The sequence below is a fragment of the Cygnus olor genome, chromosome 1, assembly GCF_009769625.2.
Source record: "Cygnus olor isolate bCygOlo1 chromosome 1, bCygOlo1.pri.v2, whole genome shotgun sequence".
NCBI lineage: Eukaryota > Metazoa > Chordata > Aves > Anseriformes > Anatidae > Cygnus > Cygnus olor.
The window spans coordinates 87,083,464-87,102,783 of record NC_049169.1 but is presented as its reverse complement, the minus strand read 5'-3'; the positions used below and the strand labels follow the sequence as shown (position 1 = coordinate 87,102,783).

Below are 19,320 nucleotides of genomic sequence, written 5' to 3'. Positions count from 1 at the left end.
CTTTTACATACAAGAAAGCACAATTCCATCATTTCTGTCAACATCCCCACTGCTACCATCATTCATTGCAGAATCTAGTGAGCTTTCCTCTTGGTTTTTAAACTTACATAGAAAATCCTGCCAAGTTTTCATGGACCTTACCTGGTTTTGCTGCTTCCTATCGTGCTGCTAATGTATTTCCAGACAATATTATTTATTATCAGTGTTACTAAAAATAAGCTTCCAATCAAAAGTAATTTTTCATGCATGTCCTTCATCTATAACATCAAATCAGTTTCTTTCTAAATCCAATGTTTTCCCACATCTACTGAATCTGAAAGTTTTACTCACTTTAGGGTACACAATATAAACCAGAATTTTATTTTATTTTATTTTATTTTGTTTTGTTTTATTTTATTTTGTTTTGTTTTATGTTGTTTTGTTTTATTTTATTTTGTTTTATTTTGTTTTATTTTATTTTATTTATCATAAACAGCTTGGATGTTCAGTTTTTTTGAGAAAGGCTGTGCAAAATAATGTTGGACTTTGTTGTAATTCTGTGTGAGACGTTGAACTGAATTAGTTGTACTCTAAAGATCAATAGAAGCATATGATCAGCAAGTGAATTTGTGGGATGCTCCAGTGTGCATTTGTAGTGCAACATGTTGTCAGGATGCAAATATTAGAGCATCCCAGTATGCAGAGGCCATTTGAGGTTAGTTTTGTGGCCCTATGACTCCATTCACTACAACATCAACCTGCAGGTGGAAGAAAAAGACAGTGATATTTACTTGCTCTTTCCCCCTCCTTTCTTGAATGATCAGAGTCTAAAAAAGAGTCCACTGTTTCATATCCCAAAAAAATATTTCGCACGCATCATGGAGCGTACTTTCATGATTGATGCTCTGCTTGAGCCCACCTCCAGAGAGCAAGCATCAGTCACACTCCTGCTAGCCCTGATTTTCCGAGTGATGCTCCAGCAATGCATAAAGTGAGGGTGGCTGTACCATTAAGTGTTATCACTGGTTTCTAATTTTCAGTTTTACACTGTCTTTTCAGCATTTAACTGTAATGCCCTGTAATCACATACATTTTATTTCTTCAGGTTATCCTGTCTATTGAAGAAGGCTACAGGCTTCCAGCTCCCATGGGCTGCCCAGCTTCTCTTCACCAACTAATGCTTCACTGCTGGCAAAAGGAGAGGAACCACCGTCCAAAATTTAGTGATATCGTCAGCTTCCTAGACAAACTGATCCGCAATCCAAGCACCCTTCATACCCTAGTGGAGGATGTACTTGTGTAAGAACATTTTCAGCACTTTCCCCTTGAATATGCCATGGTGGCCATCATTAGATGTTTTAGAGTATGAGGTAGGAGTGGGAGAGAGTGGCAAAGTTCTGAATTGACAGTGTTATGGGGGTTTCAAATAATTTTGAGCCCCTTTAGAGGTTTGTTTCATTCTTGACACGCTGTTGCAAAAGGACTTTTTTTCTCAAGCCACGAAAATTACATTGGGCAATTTTCTTTTTTTTTTTTTTATGAGCTCTGTTTACTGTCTGTCGTTAATCTTTGGGAATCTTTGTTCACTTTTTTGGTGCTTTTCCTAAGTGTTTTTCTGTTTGTAGTTTTTTGTTTGTTTGTTTGTTTGTTTTTCCTTCTCCATTTATTACCTTCAGTCTCCATCTGACAGTGCTCTAGCAATTTCTGAAGTGCCTTGGAGTAACTTCCTGCAGAAAGTTATCTGCAGAAGAATGGCACTGGTGACCAAACAGAGATTACACTGTTACCATTGTACAGCAAATTTTTGATGGTGTTGTCCAAAGCTTTTTCTGGTAATCATATTACAGAAATGAATGCAGCCACAGGAGAGGAAAGGCCATAGTTGAACACTTTTCAACTTTTGCAAGCTTAGTAATCTAAGCTGTGCCTGGGTAGCAGCTGAAATGAGTGAAGTTACAGCCGGCCTCACTGACCTCATTATCTGAAATATACCGTGAGATAAATGTCTTTTCTCGGAGATCCCCTGGGCTTATAAGGGATTCTCAGTGCCCAGGTGAGTCTTGCTAAGAACCTCAGTGGGATAAAAGATGCGTGATAGTGTTTGGAGAAGGGATGAGAGAGAGGGAAAAGACTGAGGCTGGTATCTTGCTGTGAAGGGAGTGGTTTCTAAGAATACCTAGTAGGCTACAGCCATTCCACCTACCACAGACTAGAGTGGCTTGTGGGATTTAATGTCCATGCACAAGATTTAGTGGCCTCTTGCTTTACATATATGTGTGTGTGCATATAAATATATGCATATCACTTTTTACTTGTACATGGGTCACTTTATTTAGCATCAAAGTGATGCATTTTTTACTTATTTTTTTAAAACATTACTTAAGGTTCTAAGATTTTAAGACTCATGCAGCTGATCTTTTATTGTGCTCACCTGTTTGGGAAAGTTTTTCCATTCATTCAGAAGTGCTTGATGCAGTTAATCTGAATACTTACTGTGTTACTATTAATTTAAAAGATCAGCAGTTATGCTATAGGAATTGTACTATCATAGAATAAATCAGATTGGAAGGGACCTCTGTAGGTCTGTGATCTAGCCTTGTACCTGACAGGGTTCTCCAGACTTTATCTCTATATAATTCTGATGATATGAATGAAAATCCATGCGTTTAATGTATTCAGATATGTGGTTGAAACTCCACATGTTAAGATACTAGGGTGTGTTGCCTCCTACGTTATACGTAAGTTATATTCCATCATTTAATGTTAGCTGGATTTTGCTGGGAAAAAAAATTATATATGTAGAATAAATTATATCTTCCTTCTAAAGGCTACTAATAAAGCTTTTATACATAGCTGTATGCTTTTTTGCATTCTGTTGCTACAGTTTCTCCACACAAAATGTACAAAGTCTGTGGAAGTTGTGAGCCCTCACCAGCATGGTGCACAGTGAAAGACTGGAAATGCATGTCCCCTGATTGCTTTTTTTCCATCTTTCCATTTCAGTTGCAACAACAGTAGGGAAAAGAAGTGAAACAGAAACTCAACTAAATTAGCTCCTTCATTTTTATTTGCTATGCTATATAATTCTGTGTAAAAGCAAAGATATAAAATGTTCTTGCTTTTTTAGGTTTAGTTTTGTAGGTGCTACAAACAGTGTTCACATTGCATAATGATATAGCAATAAGGAGCCATTAGTATTACTTTACAGAAAAATGTAAAAATCATCTTGCAGTATGTTAATATTATTAAATTGCATCTCACATTAAATTTTGTTTTCTCCCTACTTCAACTACTGTATTTACAAACAATTACCATCCTGAACATGTAAGAACTGCAAACAAACACTGTGGTAGCAATAAGGACAGTGGCATAGGTGTGTTCCTTTTTGTTACTAAGTTGCAGTGCTTTTAAAAAAATGTATTGTTTAAGAAGTGAAACTTTGCACACTAACGTGATTTGTAAGCTTTAGACAAGGGGTTAAAGAGAACCTCAGTTAAGAACTGACCTTTACATCTCAGGGTTCCCATTCATTCCTTCTGCCTTTTATTAAAAATAATGTCTACCTGAGTAAACCAAGCATCATATTTTATATTGCTTTGGTGACCTTTGCATTTTGTTTCTACAGAATGCCAGATTCACCTGGTGAAGTTCCAGAATATCCTTTGTTTGTTTCAGTTAGTGATTGGCTGGACTCCATAAAAATGGGTCAGTATAAAAATAACTTCATGGCAGCAGGTTTCACAACTTTGGATATGGTTTCAAGAATGAGCATTGAGTAAGTATGTAATCTACTGTTCTTGTAGTGACTAATCTGAACTTGTCTGGATGCTGCAGTGACATAATTATTCTGATGCGTGGAACACTGCTTTCATTTCCTTTCATACCTAAGCTAATAAAAGACAAATGCAGCTTTTACCAAAACAATGAAAGATAAAGTTGTGATTAGACATCAGGAGGTTCATTCTCTGACCATACCACGCGCTAGCAAAGCTTAGGCAATAAACATCCTTAAATGTTTCCTGGGTAATCAGTTTTGATCTAGACCACTGAAATCTGTGGCAAAATGTTTTCTTTGCTGTGAACATCATCAAGCCCAAGTGATTCCTCACATGGAAGTTGTTCCGTACCTTTCTGCCTTTTTTCAGCCAACTTCAATTTCATTACATTTTTTAAATGAAAACACAGGTTTGGACAAACTATGGATTAATATGGTAGCATAATGATATTGCTATGAGAGCTGTGTTGCTCTCCATTCCCTTTGCATTCATTCCTGATCTTTTATGTGATGCTGGGACTTACATGTGTTAACAATGGTAATTGTCAGTTTAGATTCAGGAATTTTACACATGAAGTTAGAACTGGTTTTCTACCACGTGTATCACTTTACGTTCACCTACACAGAATTTCATCTACTGTTTTATGGCACAGTCAGTCTTAGATCTTTCTAGAACTCTTCACAGCTGGCCCTTTCCCTTGCTGCCCTGAATAATTCAGTCTCACCAACTGACTTTTTAACCTCTTTGCTCACCTGCTTTTCCAGGCCATTTACTGATTTGTTGAACGGTAATGTTCATCACTATCCCAGCATAGGTCCCTGCAGATTTTCACTGATGACTCCATTGTAAAAACTGACAATTTGCTCTTAACCTCCTATCTTTTAACCAGTTATTTATTCATGGGAAGACTTTCTTATGACATAGCTCATTTTCTGTATAAACTTTTGATGAGGAACCTTCTCTAATGACTTTGGAAATCCAAGTAGAGTGTATCAAGTGGATCACCTTCATCCATATGCATGCTGACTCCTCCATAGGAAGCAATTAACTTCATAAAACAGGACTTTTCTTTGCAAAAGCCATAGCGACTCTTCAAGTAGATCATTTACCCAGGCATCTGCTAATTTTATTCCTTATTGTGGTTTCTACTCTACCCTTTAATGATTACAGGTTCACAGGTCTGTAGTTCCTCAGACCTCCTCTGGAAGCTTTTTATTTTGTCTGTCACCACTCTCCGTGCCTCAGGCACTAATAAATGTTTAAGCAAATGGAATGAGCTGATATCTCTCTGCCTCACATCCCTATCAGTATTTCCACTATTTTATCCTTGAGATCCTTTAAAACTCTTGACTAAGTACAGTCTTGTTCTGTAGATGCTGCTTGTTTTTTTCAGTTTGTCCCATAATGTTTCTGGCAGTCACTTCCACTTCTGACAGATCCTCTGACAAGTCCCCCATAACTGGCTCTGTGAGTCACTCTCTTCCACAGTGAATGTCAACACAAATAATTGTTTGTGGCCAGTCTTTCAGTGCTCTTTTATATCCCAATTAAAATTAGACTCTATGGGCATGCTGACTGGCTTCTTTTACCCCATGAGTTTACAGAAAGTTTTATTGCAAGCTTTATTTTTGAAGTGCCTTTGGCTGGTTGTTCCTCAAGCTCTGTTTTGTCTGCCTTGCAGTGTTTTTACTGATAATCTGCTTAAGGTTATCGTCCTTTCTACTCTTCTCTTTCAGATAACACTTCAGATTTACGAAAGATTCCTTCTTTCTTCAGATAACCTTTCTGACCCTTAGCCTGCTACCTTCTTTCTGAGTTTTATTAAGCCTTTCTTGATAAGTGCTGTGCATTGTTCCTGCATTTCTAACCACCACCCCACCTGCAAAGGTTTATTCTCCTTGCTGCTGCTTTTAGGCTTCTACGATGCTCAATATTTTTTGCATAGTCCCTGCTGATCTTAAGTGTTGTATATTATCCTCCATGTGGATGTTAAGCCTAAGTACATAACAGTTGCTGCTATCTAGTGGCTCTTCAATTGCGGGATAGAACCAGGTATCTTGAACTGAAAATGTGAAACTCATAAGGGTCATGCCTCAACCCATGAGATGCTTTACTAGCTATAATTGTAAAACAATTTTTGAGGATATCTAAACATGCAATGTCAATGCCATGTCCCATTGTGGGGTTAGTACAATTGACAGGGCATAACTGAAGCTTCCTGCCCTCACCACCTCTGTAATCTTTCTCAGTGTACTGAAGATGGTGTTTAGATGACAGCCAAACTGGTGGCTTGTGCTGGATGCTAAGGGCTGTTGTCTTCATTTCTGACAGAGTCAGGCTCTGCAGGTGTGCCACCTGCTCTGGGATGGAGGGCTGGATGAGATGAAGGAAAACTGGAAGGGAAATTCTTAAGTGGCACTTTTTTTTTCCTTTTAATTTGAAATTGACAAATACAGAAAACTTGAACATCTGCAGCATTCTTGTTTGTCCCACTCAGGAAAGTAAACTGTCCTTAAGCAGAGCAACCTGTCGTATGTTTATATTCTTTGGGGACAAGAGTCTTTATATACTTGCATCCAAGATGAATTTTTTTATCTTGCAGTGACGTTAGAAGAATTGGAGTTGTACTCATTGGACACCAGAGACGAATAGTCAGCAGTTTACAGACTTTGCGGTTACACATGATGCACATACAGGAGAAAGGATTTCATGTATGAAAGTACTGGAATCAACTGTGTTTTGTGCCTCAGCATTTCTAAAATGGAAAATATTCTCATTCTTCCCTTCTGCTCTTCCCAACTTCAAGAACTGCAGTCTCCTGGTTAGACTCTAAAAGTTCTTCTATGTTAATGCTTCCAAACTGGAATTTTTAATCACACTGCATAGCTCCTCCGTCAGTTATCTGCCAATAAAATCCTGGCCTACTGCAAGACTCTTGCTACACATTGATGAATAACTCAGCATGGATGTGTAACTTTGTATAACAGTATTTGGGAAACTTTCATGAACTCACTTGAAAGTAGTAATCTATTTGGCCTGGTGTGGCTTCTTTATCGATGTATTTAGAGTTTGCTGGTAGATCAAAAAGTATTTGACTTCTTTCATGTTCTGTGACCATGTAACTTCCAATACCAAATGTGCAATCAAGAAGTTTCACATAAATATTTATTTATCTCTTATTTTATCTCTTAATTAAATCCAAATGTATGGGTCTTATCGTTATATTACTTTATAATAGTTTAAATGCTGGTAAGCCAATGCCTCAAAATGCTAGTATTGTTTGCAGAAATGACTGATGATTTTATATAGTGAGTTTTCATTATGTAGATAATTGGGAGAGTAGTGAAAGAAATCTGCCTGAAATCTTCAGGTCCTTGATTCTGAATTACTTTAGCACTCGACACTTTTTATGCTTTAAATTTTAGATTAGGTTGGAAAATTTATTCATCTTTTGTATTCTTCACCATCCTAGACCTTTTTTAATACTCAGCATTTGCTTCTACTCTGTGACAAATTGTCACCAGAAAACTGATTGTAATATTTCCATAACCACATGTAAAGCATGGTTTTCAGCTGTGTTGTGGCCACATAGACTTCAGAAAGTTTTCTGTTCCAAAAATGCAGGCCTCCACAACTTGAACTCAACATGGCAGTAGACCTTAGAGGGTCAGCCATCAGTGGGGTGATATGCCTTATCCCACAGGAGCAGATCAGCTGTAGCATCATCCAATAGAGGGCAGTGGTACAGCCACAGACTAATGCTGGAAGTTACACTCTGTGGTATTCGATTATATTGTACGTAGGCAGAAAAGGAGACATAGGACAGCAGTGTAATAATACGTTGCCTTGAGTCTACTTCTAATTGCTTTTAGAAGTGAAAAGCAGACTGCTGAAATGGAGTTCTGGTTACCACGGGCCAGATCTTCATTTAGTACAAATATCTAAATGACATCGAAGATAATTACCTTTAGAACTCTTCAATAGCCATATTTACATGCAAGAAAATGGCTGCAAAGGCCTAACATAATATTTGTACCTCTCTAAGACTTACAGATTTCATGTTTTAATCAGACAATTAACACACTCGTGCTGGGCTACATTTCCAAACTTTTGCATGGGATATGCACTACTAAGAGCCTGGGACATGAGCACATGTCTGCAAGCTGGAGAAGTCACACACAGATCTACATGCATGTCACATGTAAATGGGGTACAGATGCTTTTGTTAATTTATACATGGTTTGGAGAACATTCTTAAGTTATGTGGCATTTCAATATACTTAAGTATTACAAATATTCAGTTAAATTGTGCATTTGAGTAATTAGTAATAATATATATGTACATCAAAATGAACTAATTTCTTTATGTAATCATAATAATATTTACTGCTTAATTTACAGATTGTAAATCAAATTGTATTTTCTGACCCTTGAAAAAGGCTGCTGATATATACCAGTGGCAAGAAGGAAGAGCAGAAAGCAACTCAGAAAAGATTATGCTTCCAACTGGTTCACAGAGTAGGACATGCAAGGCCTGATTCACTGTTGTTACTTTGTTTTGGAATAACTTCCTTAATTTACATGGGATAACAATAGTGAACGGAATAAATTTTCCTTTCTTCCATTAAAAAATAAAATAAAAAATAGATTTAACTGAGGAACAAGTTTTCTAAAGATAAGGATTCACCTTGGATTCTTCACCTAAGGATTCTACAATGCCAACTTGGTAAACATGTTTTAGAGAAGGGCGCTACCAGTCTTATACTGGCCACAGAGGTAATTTTATCAGCATGAGTAGTCCCACTGACCTCAGTAGGACTGTACTAGCGTGTGTGTTTTGCAGGATCACAGGCCTTTAGTGGAGAAAAAAAAATCATTCTTGTCTGTGACTGTCACTTGAAAATTTCTGCCCCAATTCTACATTTGAATTTTTGTGTTGTTGTTGTTAAGGGTTCCCTTACAGAAAGAAAATCATACTTACCTGAAACCTTTTAAAAAGCAGTAACATCACAGGGTAATCTAAAACTCGCTCTTCCTTTCTTATTGTTTTCCATTTTGCCTGTCATTGCTTTCATGGCCAACAACATAACATCTGTGGAAGAAGCCTCTCTCACATTTAAACATATTACTGAGGAGGTATGAATCTGTTATTTGTCAATGGGGTTTCAAAATTGCTCATAACTAATGCAGACCATATGCGTGCACTTTTAAATTCTCCTTTGCACATTTATTCATTCCTGGTAGTGTGTATGCAAAGCAGTATGTTACATGCACACAACCTGGATATATTTCATGGAAATTAATTTCCAAACTTATCACACTACTGAAAATATATTTTCAATAGAAAAAAATATAATAACAATATAAAAACATTTATTAATCAGATATATTTTTTATATAAACAAGAGTTTGGGTAACCAGAAAGGAAGGAAGAAGGGATTCTTTTGCTGAGGACATTTATTAAAAACATTGTACATCCAGGATTTTGTGGGTTCATATGGCTTTTGTTTCTGTTGTGGAGGTGCAATATGATACTCTTATAGTAGTTACTTTGATCAGATTTACATTTGTTCCATTTTGGAAACATTTTATTTGCTCTTGTTATGCTTCCAAGCCTACTCTTCCATGTTATTCAGCACAAAGAGATGTGCTACTACTATGTCTGTTTAAGTGTCTTTTTGTTCATTTAAAAACAAAGGCAAACAAAAAAGTATTCAAGAAAAAAAACAGGTGATGTTTCTCAAATGCGAGCCCAATTCTGTGCAAGCCACAAGTGTATATGTGAAATTAAAGGTGGTTTTGTTGTTTGTTTTTTTTAAGGGGATACTTTCTTCAGGTGAATATTACTCTAGTTATCCTGCATATTGCAGTGTGCAGTTACAGTTTAAACTTAACACATTCAAGCTAATCTAGTACACTGGTTTTGAAAATCTGGCCAACATTGCACAGTGCTTCATGACTAAAAGTACTTGTTGAAATTTCACAAAATAAAATGTGCATATGCAAGAAAAAAAATTAAATGTGGACTTAAGGAAATAGTTCTAAGTTAGTTATTTATAATAATAAAATAATATCCATGTGTAGGTTTTTCTCACAGATCTGATATTTATCGAGAACAAACTCCATCTATTTGTACTGTTACCACTACCTGTGTACCACTTAAGCCTACAAAAGATAGCGTAAGTGAGGGCCTTGACTGCTGAACAGGAGAACGGGATTAGGGTCTCTTGGTCAACAAGGGCACTGCCCCAGCTGTCCATCACGTGCCAACCACAGTGCTTCCAAATTTGACTGACAAGAAACTTGGATGTTCACGCAGCCAAGAGGGGCAGTCATCTGACATGGAAACCATGTCAGTCATCCTTACTCAAGCCATCTTCATGTGTCAGTCAGAGCCCTGGGACCTATTGAGGGGAATTCTCATCACCTAATTTTGGAGGTCTGCATGTGAGCTAGTCATCTGAGGCTCTGTTTTAATCAATGAAGAGGGCTGGGCCTTGCAGTATTCATATACTGACAAATGTCATCTGGCAAACGTAGTTATTTACTTTTGGGTGAGGTGAATTGTGCCAGAGAAGCACCCAAGACCAGAATGACTAGCTCATATACAGGCATCTGTGTTTAGTCAGATGAATCTCATGCATTGACTGTATTTAGTATTTATGCTGAACCTTTGAAAAAGAGAGGACCTCATCTGTAATGCTGGTGTTAAAATTAAACAACAGCAGATTTAGTAGACTTTGCCCATGAGCTGTTTGCATACTCTTTGGAATTATTGAGAAGCAATGCGACTCCATGGAAGAGAATTGAGCTATGTAATTTAAATTTTTCTTAAACCTAAGTAACCTTTTTTGTTTCCCATGAATATAAATTCAGTACCTGTCTAATAAAAGCTTAGGTGCATGCTGTGGTTTAATACATCAGGATCAGGCAATCCTGTAACTGCAAACAGTACACTAAACAATGAATTCAAATAATTGCTCTTGACAAAGCGTTCTGCGTCTGAAGTCGTATTAAGTATTAGCTAGTTTATTCTGATACGGGACTCATAGACGGTAGTACTTTGATTTTTTGTAATTTAAGACTGACTTTCCATTTTCCATTTTTATAGATATGATGAACCTAATTCTGGGCTCATTTTCAATGCAGATTCATGCATGGCCCAAATGTGTGCCATAAGTAACATACAGATGCCCTTTATTCAGATGTAGTAGATTTACTATGTGGAACACCTGGGACTGTGGAGGTGCCTAGTAAGAGTGTGTTTACCACAGCAATTTTGATGTTAGAACAACCCCATGGGACTATGTCAAACACCAAGGTAAAGCAGCATAGAACGTACTTTAACTTGTAGTGAAGGCCAGTTACTGAATTTCAGCTGGCCCCACTGCAAATTGAAGCCTGTATTTAGCTATTGTAACTCAGCTGATGGAGTGATTCTGCAGGGCACATCCAGGCAGACGAGAATTTCTCTTTATGAATGCAGGATACCTGTAACTACTCCTTCATGGGCTCAGTCTGTCTTGGCATATGTCCTGCATGGAGTGGGAAGGAGGGCTCACTTCTAATCCAGTCCAACACATCTCTTAGAGTAGCAAAGGCCAGAATAACCGTAAAAAGGCTTTAGTCTATTGCATCTTCTAGGAAAAGTATTAAAATAGCGATACTTCATTTATCGTAGCATTTGCACATGGTTGAAGAGCACTGTATTCTGTTAAACTGTTTTCTTCAGGAATACCCTTGCTCACCAACTGTAATTGATCTTTCCTGAATAAATGGCAAAGATAATCTATTTTTCTTCCTTTATTAACAGTACTATTGTAATATTTTGAGAGTAAGAGAAAGATCTGCTAGGCTGAGCTAAGACTGAGTGTGACAGGGGTCTTGAAATCGACTGGAGAGATGAATGAATCAGCACTGAAAAGGAAAAAAAAATCTATAAAGACTAGAACATAGTGAAAAAAGAACTGTCCATATTGTGCCAAGGAAGTCTAACAAAAACAAAACAAAACAAACAAAAAAACTTGCACAAGACAGTTCCATACATTTAGAGTTCACAAATATCTTCTGCCATCATATACCATATTTAGTAGCACACACTGCTCATCCATGAATGCTATGGTTGTATATAGATTCTCAGGTTATGGACTAGGATATGTTGAGCACATAATGGATATAAAAAATGTGTGGACATGTACATAAATAATTGTAAATATGTGTATCATAATGTCTGAGATTTTTCAAGCATACAGAACTAATTACATAGCTCCCAATAATGGTAATGGTGTTGACCTGCTCCATTGGCTTTTAAAATTTTAAGCAGCGTGCACTCTATATGTGTAGTACCTCCCAAACTTCCTTGGCTTGTTTTCTGGACAGCCTCTCTTTTCCTCCATAAGAAGAAGAAAAAAAAAATTCAAACTAGTTTACAGAAAACTGTCTGGTAACCTGATGCTGACCTTTCTATCACCACCACACTGGATCTTTTTCTACTGATTCTTTTCCATGCAACTGATTACTGTAGAAATTATCCGTGATCATAAAGGGGAAAAGAGGTGTCCATCAGCTGGCATCTTTAGTAAGATGTTGTCCATGCTATAAAAAAGTTGAGTCCCTCTGCTGAAGTCACCAAAGAGTTTAAACAGTATATAAGTGATTTTCTTTTAAGTAGCCATTTTAAGACTCTTCTGAGGTTAAAATGAAGGAAATCTCAAAAAGGAATATGAGTAATAATATGCCAATATATACTATAAAAAGATGTGTTGAACTTTAGAAAGGAACAGAAAATTCTTAATGAAAGAACATGAGGCTAAAAGTAGATTAAAAAAATATTTCCGCCTTTTATATGTGAAATAACACCAGTTCACATTCACATAATGAAATCTATTTGTATGTTTCTTTGAATATTCTATATCAGTATCTCTTACCTTTCTTTGCTGCAGTAATTTCCCAAGTACATCTCTCTTCCAGAAAGTTTTAGCATATTATCTGATTTTTCATATCTTTGCAATTAAACTGAAATAAAAAATGCAAATTCATGACATTGAAGATATGGAAAATATATTAATGAGTTCAGTCTCAAAATCATTTCAAAATCATTTCAGTTGTTCTGCTTTGTCCAGGTCTGAATTTTTTACCTATGTCTAAGCGTCTTAGTACTTGACTAGTTAGTAACTATATGTGTGTCCCAGAAATAATGTATGTACTGTGCCATGTTCAGAAACTCCTGAATCTGTAAACATTTCAGTGCTTGTGCAGCTTAATTCATATAGGAACGCTGATTAGGAATTGGACTATTTACATGAAGAGTTAGGCACAAAGTGCTTGCAAATCCAAACCCCTATAAAATATTTGTAAGGCAGCATGAAGTAATGTTATTTTGTCCTTTAACTTCAGTAACACATATGGTTTCCTTGGGAGTCCAGCATATGCGTTGATATTATCAGAGGACCTACTGCTTCATACAGGTTTTGGGGAATATTCATCTCTAACATGCATATCAGCAAGTTGATTACAAATTTGTTAATAAAATATTTTATACTGATACTTCTCATTATTGACAATTCAGTGAAGAACTGCTAAGCAGCATATATATTGAGCAGTAGATAAGCCAAAACCCTGGGACTGATAACTCACAAATCACAAAGAAATCTAGCTGTCTGTATTACGAACTGTGTATGCCTGGGGGCCTCAGTTGTTTAGAAAGTAACCTCGAATCTAGGACCTGGATAATCAGATTTGGGGGAAATCTGCATTGGAATATTTACTTCTGGTTGTGAATTATGAAAAAGTGCCCATTGAATCTGTATAGGGAGCATTTTCATAGTATCATCACAGCATAATGTTCTGAGGGTCCTCTACAGCAGTGATTGGAAAAAATCTATTTGCTGGTTTTCCAGGGTCTAGCTTATGAAAAAAATAAATAAATAAGGTACAATTGTCATAATTTAAATTAGAACTTCCAGTAAACAACAATTTTATTTTCTACACACATAACTGAAGAACTAATTTTTCTTCAGAGGACTGATACCTATTTAATAATGCCTTACACAGATTTTCAGTTTTCTCTTGTGCAGACTGAACTCTACTTGACAATGACTGAGAGGCAAAAAGGAAAAGCTAAACAAGTATTTTTAGCAAGCTGAATGCTTTGATTTGTATAACTTACCATTTCTTTATGTACAATAGGATGAGCTGAAAAAAGACAAAAAATACAGCCAATGTTTCAAATCTATAGATTATTTTAGTTACTAAATGCCAACTACACAATTACATTTTTGTCTTGGGAAGGTTCTATTCTAAAACACCAGGTGTTTCACATTCTGATGAAGGATTTTAATAAACTTCCTGATTGAGTAATTCCAGGGACAATGATGTAACTGTGTGAAGAGTTAAATGTTTCAGTGTCAATAGGCACTGTTTTGCTGTGACCAAAATTCATCAGTTTGTTACTGACTTTAGTGGCAGTAGGATGAAGCCCTATCTTATACATACAGTACGTAGGATTCAGCTCTCCTAATATATACTCCCTTCCTGCATCCCACTACTGTCACAGTTGATTTGTTGTTAGAGAACCAACATTTATTAGGGCACGTGTTGTCTTGTCATTCAAATGTATTGCTAAAACCTTTTGCTAGTTTTAATTTCTTTGTTGAGAGTTTTGAGTTGAGATGTAGTTTGGCCATTCGGGGCATAATCCAAACTCAGTTAAATCCATATAAGAAGATATCAACAGACTGAAGTAGGTTTTACATCAAAGGTTTCTAAAGAGTTGCATGGAATGGATGGCCTACTCTAACTGGGGGAAAGAGGGTGCACTGATCATAAAAGGCAATGCTGCTGCCTCAGCGATGTGGTGAAATAGATGATGGTTACCTTCAAAGTGGCACATGCAAGGTACAAAAAGTGGTTGCTACACTGTTGTTTTATCTGGAATGGGTTACCACCACTGAGTTTGGAATAAGTATTTAAAACAAACTACACATCTAATAGAAATACTGCAGTACATAATATAAATGTTTTGTGTTTTGTTTTGTTCTGTTTTGTTTTTCTTTAGAAAATCTCCCCAAATCCTGGATTTAAATTCAGGATAAAGCTACCCTCCCTATCAAGCAGAACTTACAGAGAATACAACCTTTATTTTTAGGATTTGTCTCTCTTTTCTTCCTAAACACACAACATTATACAATATGACCTCCCCTTCATAATAACAGTTCTAGCTGATTATTTTCCTCTTTGAATAAGCTCTGTTTCATACTCCTAGTGCATTGCAGTGTACAGTTTGAGATTTGCCAGTTAATGAAAGGCACAGTAGCAAATAAAATAAATAATGTCCTCCTAGTGGTTCTGTTTACTGGACTCTTTCGTTAATTCCATATTTCAAGAAAAACCTCCTACTCTAAAATTCCTAACACGACATGGTTAAACATTTTAAAACTTTGGCCATGATTCTCTATTGGCCTCTCCCCAAGAAATGGTTAGGTTTGAATTGGCAGTATATGATTTTTAATACCATTTCTTCTACAGCAATTTCTTCCAACTTTTCTTCACAAGGTAGAGGGCTATTTCAGATAAGGGTGGGAAAAGTTGTTTCTTGGTTAACTCTGGTGAAGGAACTGGATTCAGTCAGAACTTCAGTATATGTTGCTCTTACCTAGAGCCTTGGGTTCAAGGTCAAAATTCCCTTATGGTATCAGTTTTGTCACACATGGTGCTGCCACGATTGAAAACCCAGAGGCTAACAAAGGGGGCTTGCTCTTGTTTGGTGTGGTACAGCTCCTGTTGACTTCAGTAATGACGGCAGATACTCTGCACACCTCGGGATTGCATCTGCAGTTTACCAAGGAAAAAAAGGCTTAAAAAGATCATGTGAAACCATGTTTACTGAAAGGCAGTGGTTTATTTTCTAGCAAAGCACCCTTCATTGATCAAGTTGGAATTGTTTTAATTTTCTCATCATTTAAAAAAAAAATCACTTGCAGAAAAAAAAATACAAGAAAAATGTTTGATTACCTCTCAAATACTAGCTTATTTTTTTTTCTTTTGGAATATAATGTGGACAGTATGTTTTCTCAGGATAGCCTCTATTTCTGTGTGTTGGTTTTAAACGTATATGAATTAAAGAGGTTTTAATCTCTGTCTCTTCTGTGAAATTAGACTGTACACAAATATGACTGCTCTTCATAGTCTGCTGTTCTAGCATAGCCATAAAATGTATCAATGTATGCGTATATATGAATAACTATTTGATGACAGACACTTTAGATTATATATTTAAACAGCCATGTCAAAACTTCAAAGGTAGATGGCTTCAAAAGTAACAGTATAATCGTGATACTTGCAAACTATTTTACAGACAAACTGTGGCCTCAGCCCAGATCTCATATCCTTATCAGTGCTCTGAAAATCACCTTTTCTTTGAAGACCCCAGATTGTTAACACTTGTTTTGCAGTTGCTTCTTTTCTTCTCACCAAGATATATTTGAATAATGACAACTACCTGTAACTAAATCTTCACCATTCGTCTCACAGAAAAGCAACCTTGGCACTGTTATATCTTCATTGGTCTGAACTTGTGTAGCACTGCACACAGCAAGCAAGATCTACTAATTCTGAGAGACTGAACATTTCATAGCTGGTACAGTTGTTTTCCCCCTGGGACTGCCTCACTGCTCAGAACGACTTTCTTCCTATAGTATAACTCCCAAATATGCTCCAAGTGCATTTTTTTTTTCTTTCCATCTTTTAACCGGTTTAGAACAATATTGTAGGAATAGCCATGAAATAAAAAGCTTAATATACTGATCTGCAGTCCCAAGGGGAATTTCCATAAGAAGTGAAGTTGTTATTTATTTACTGAAAAGTGGTGTTATCATTTTTTAAAATTCTATTCCTATGATAATATGATGTTCCATGTAAATTTTCACGTGCTGGCATGCCTACAAGTTAATAGTGTAATAGAATGCTCAGCTCTCAACATTAGGGTGTTTTTAAGGTGAATTGCATTACATACGCCATCTCTTTGCAGAAAGAATATGGGGTTTGGCAAAGCTACCTGCTGAGCAACATAATAAGATTTTTGTACAAAGTACAAGTTACTGATTATTATTGTATTTTATTTTTCTATGATTTCCTAAGAGGCATTATCAGGTCTTACAGATGGGGTAAGCCTGTTTATTAAGATATTTATTAGCAAATAAAAGTTACAGTATTGGTGGTTATTTTTGAGTTAATGGTGTTTGTTTTGCCTTAGGTTACTAATATAATGATACACAGAGAGGCCTGTCATACATGATCATGCAAAAAAAGAAAAAGAAAAAAAAAAGAGAGAAAAAAAATCAGCTGCTTAACACAGGGTGGTGTACTAATAAAGATGGACCGGCAATATGTTCTAACACTTGAGATGCTTCAGGGTGTTGTGTTTTTGGTGTTTTGTTTTGCTTTGTTTTGTTTTGTTTGAGCAAAAGAATGCTTAACCACAGTGGCCTCTTCTGTGTTTACCACTGAGCATTTATGCTTTGATAAACACCTTTTCAAAGTGCACATACAGTTAATAACATTAGGAAAAAACTATACACATCAAAAGTTCCAAACAACAGCTCTCTCCCCTTTTAAGAAACACTATTTGAATTTTAATCAGATTTTAATTTGCTGTTAAGAGTCTACAGCGCTGTTCTCTCTCCTTACAGTGGTTCACTCATCCATGCAACTCCTTCTCTAGTGTTTTTCAAAACTTGCTGACACATGTTGTTTTATAACTGACTGTATTATGTAAATAATGCCAGGGCATGAGACTGATTCTCAGAGAAGCAGAGTGCCATATAAAATAATCAGATCATACCTCAAAAAGTTTAAAATTACAATTAGCCTTCCCTTTCACAACATTGTATGTGTGCAATACAAGACCCAACAGAAATGTGTAGAATAATAGAAAATAAATGTCAGAAGTCATGGTAAGAGTTTTCTCACTCAGGACCATCAAGTTTAACAGGAAGAATATAGTAAAGAATTAATATTTCATTTTAGATCTGGCTACAAAAATACCTTTGCCATTCTTACCTCTTGGTTGCCTTTAGAACTAATTCTTACATGTAGACTAATTTCAGTATAAAAAGTAGGAGATGAAACTTTCCTCTAACACAGACTTACCCCACAACCCAATTAACTATTAGAAAGTGCTTCAACTCAGGATTTCATTGTGACACTTACACCTCTTGGTTTTCCTTTAATGGCTCACGATGTCATGAGGGAATCTCATCTTTCAGTCAGAACCTTTCTGGGTTTAGAAGAATCACGAAATCACAACTGCAATTACCTCAAACCTTTAATAATAATGAAGGCAACAATGAGAACTAAAAAGCCAAATACTAGACAAAATGTTGGCAGTATTTTTAATCTTTGAAGTTTAATGTGAAGCGAATTATAACCATAAAGATTTTTAGCAGCAAAAACTGTCCACACTGCTATCAAAGAGCTATTTCTATCACTGTCACTCCTCTTCCCAAGGCAGTAAAGACAGTAGGGTGAAAGCATCGGTGAAACTAGATTACGGTTTATTGCAATGAGGGATGGAGCTTTGTGAAGGAAAATTGCTTCTTCAGGCCAAGGAGCAGTACAGATGCTCTTTTGGGAAGAACCATGCTGTCCACCCCTCACTCATTGCTTACTTTCTGTTTAAAAGTGAAGCACAAATCCAAAGAAATATTTTAGATCTGGAATTATAGAAACACCAGGTTGTAGTGAGGGGAGAGACAGGGACTGAGTTGCCTTAGCTAGCTGGCCAATCTGTGATAAATAAGGATGTGGTAGCATGCCAAGTCTTCCCTGCATCAAGTTCTGCTTGACCACATAGGGTCTCATTCGGGTCTGTAGTGTAGGCTATCAATCTGAACGCGGGGAGTACAATATGACCCATCTTTTAAGTCCTACAAGTACCTCAACACAAGTGAGATAGTGAGGAAAACTCATGACAGTGGTCTAGTTAAAAACTTGATGAGGCTTTTTAATGGTAGCCTGAGGGATTTTGGTAACTGCAGCAGCGCAAGAAATCATGATACTCATTTTCACAGAACAGAAAAATACGGCATGGAAGTGTAGGTACACAGCAGGGAAGACATTGTGTTTTACTTTAAACTTGCTGCTGTTTGGATTTAAATAGTTTTGAGTTTGTACAGCAGACATAGAACCAGACACTCTGACTGGATTAAGCTGCACTGCAAAAAAATGAAAATAAATGTATCTCTGTATGCTATGTCCAGCCTAAGCCAGCTGCTGCCTTCTCAAAGCCCAGTTGCTGTAACTACTTAAAACTACATATTGTAGTCTACCACCCACCCTCTGGAACACGCGTTCCTGTGAGCACCCGACCCCTCTACTTTTCGCCTCTTGTTCTTTAACAGGCGTTTCTCTGAGCCTCAGCACTACACCGGGCACCCCAGAACGCAGCCCCTGACGCGACTCCCGCCCGCCGCCCCCTCAACGGCTGCCCGCGGCCGTTGGGCCAGCACGCGGGCGGGGCTCCGGCTGGCGGGGAGGTGCCGCCCACCAACCGCCGGAAGCGGCGCGG

The 19,320-nt window shown here is 37.0% G+C and overlaps 1 protein-coding gene and 1 long non-coding RNA gene across 9 annotated transcripts in view; one reads left to right on the top strand and one right to left on the bottom strand.

Moving 5' to 3' along the window:
• The window catches only part of EPHA6 (EPH receptor A6), a 542,377-nt gene extending 533,997 nt beyond the window's left edge, over positions 1 to 8,380 (top strand). For all 5 annotated transcript variants that reach the window (XM_040567877.1, XM_040567925.1, XM_040567868.1 and 2 more), the window contains 3 exons: positions 1,085 to 1,278; positions 3,605 to 3,754; positions 6,358 to 8,380. In XM_040567877.1, coding sequence (XP_040423811.1) covers positions 1,085 to 1,278; positions 3,605 to 3,754; positions 6,358 to 6,472 — 459 coding nt within the window. In that variant the 3' untranslated portion in view covers positions 6,473 to 8,380. The remainder of the gene's footprint in view (positions 1 to 1,084; positions 1,279 to 3,604; positions 3,755 to 6,357) is intronic.
• Positions 8,381 to 9,557: 1,177 nt separating this feature from the next.
• Positions 9,558 to 19,315, bottom strand: LOC121075088. Of its 4 annotated transcripts, none has more exons than XR_005822712.1 (4): positions 19,089 to 19,315; positions 17,964 to 18,076; positions 12,215 to 15,584; positions 9,558 to 11,672 (listed from the first exon to the last, which is right to left on the bottom strand). It is a non-coding gene; the product is annotated as an uncharacterized LOC121075088 (long non-coding RNA). The 4 variants fall into 4 exon arrangements; XR_005822719.1 differs by having other exon boundaries at positions 12,683 to 15,584; positions 19,089 to 19,313; XR_005822713.1 differs by having other exon boundaries at positions 9,558 to 12,770; positions 13,924 to 15,584; positions 19,089 to 19,308.
• Between the last annotated feature and the right edge of the window lie 5 nt (positions 19,316 to 19,320).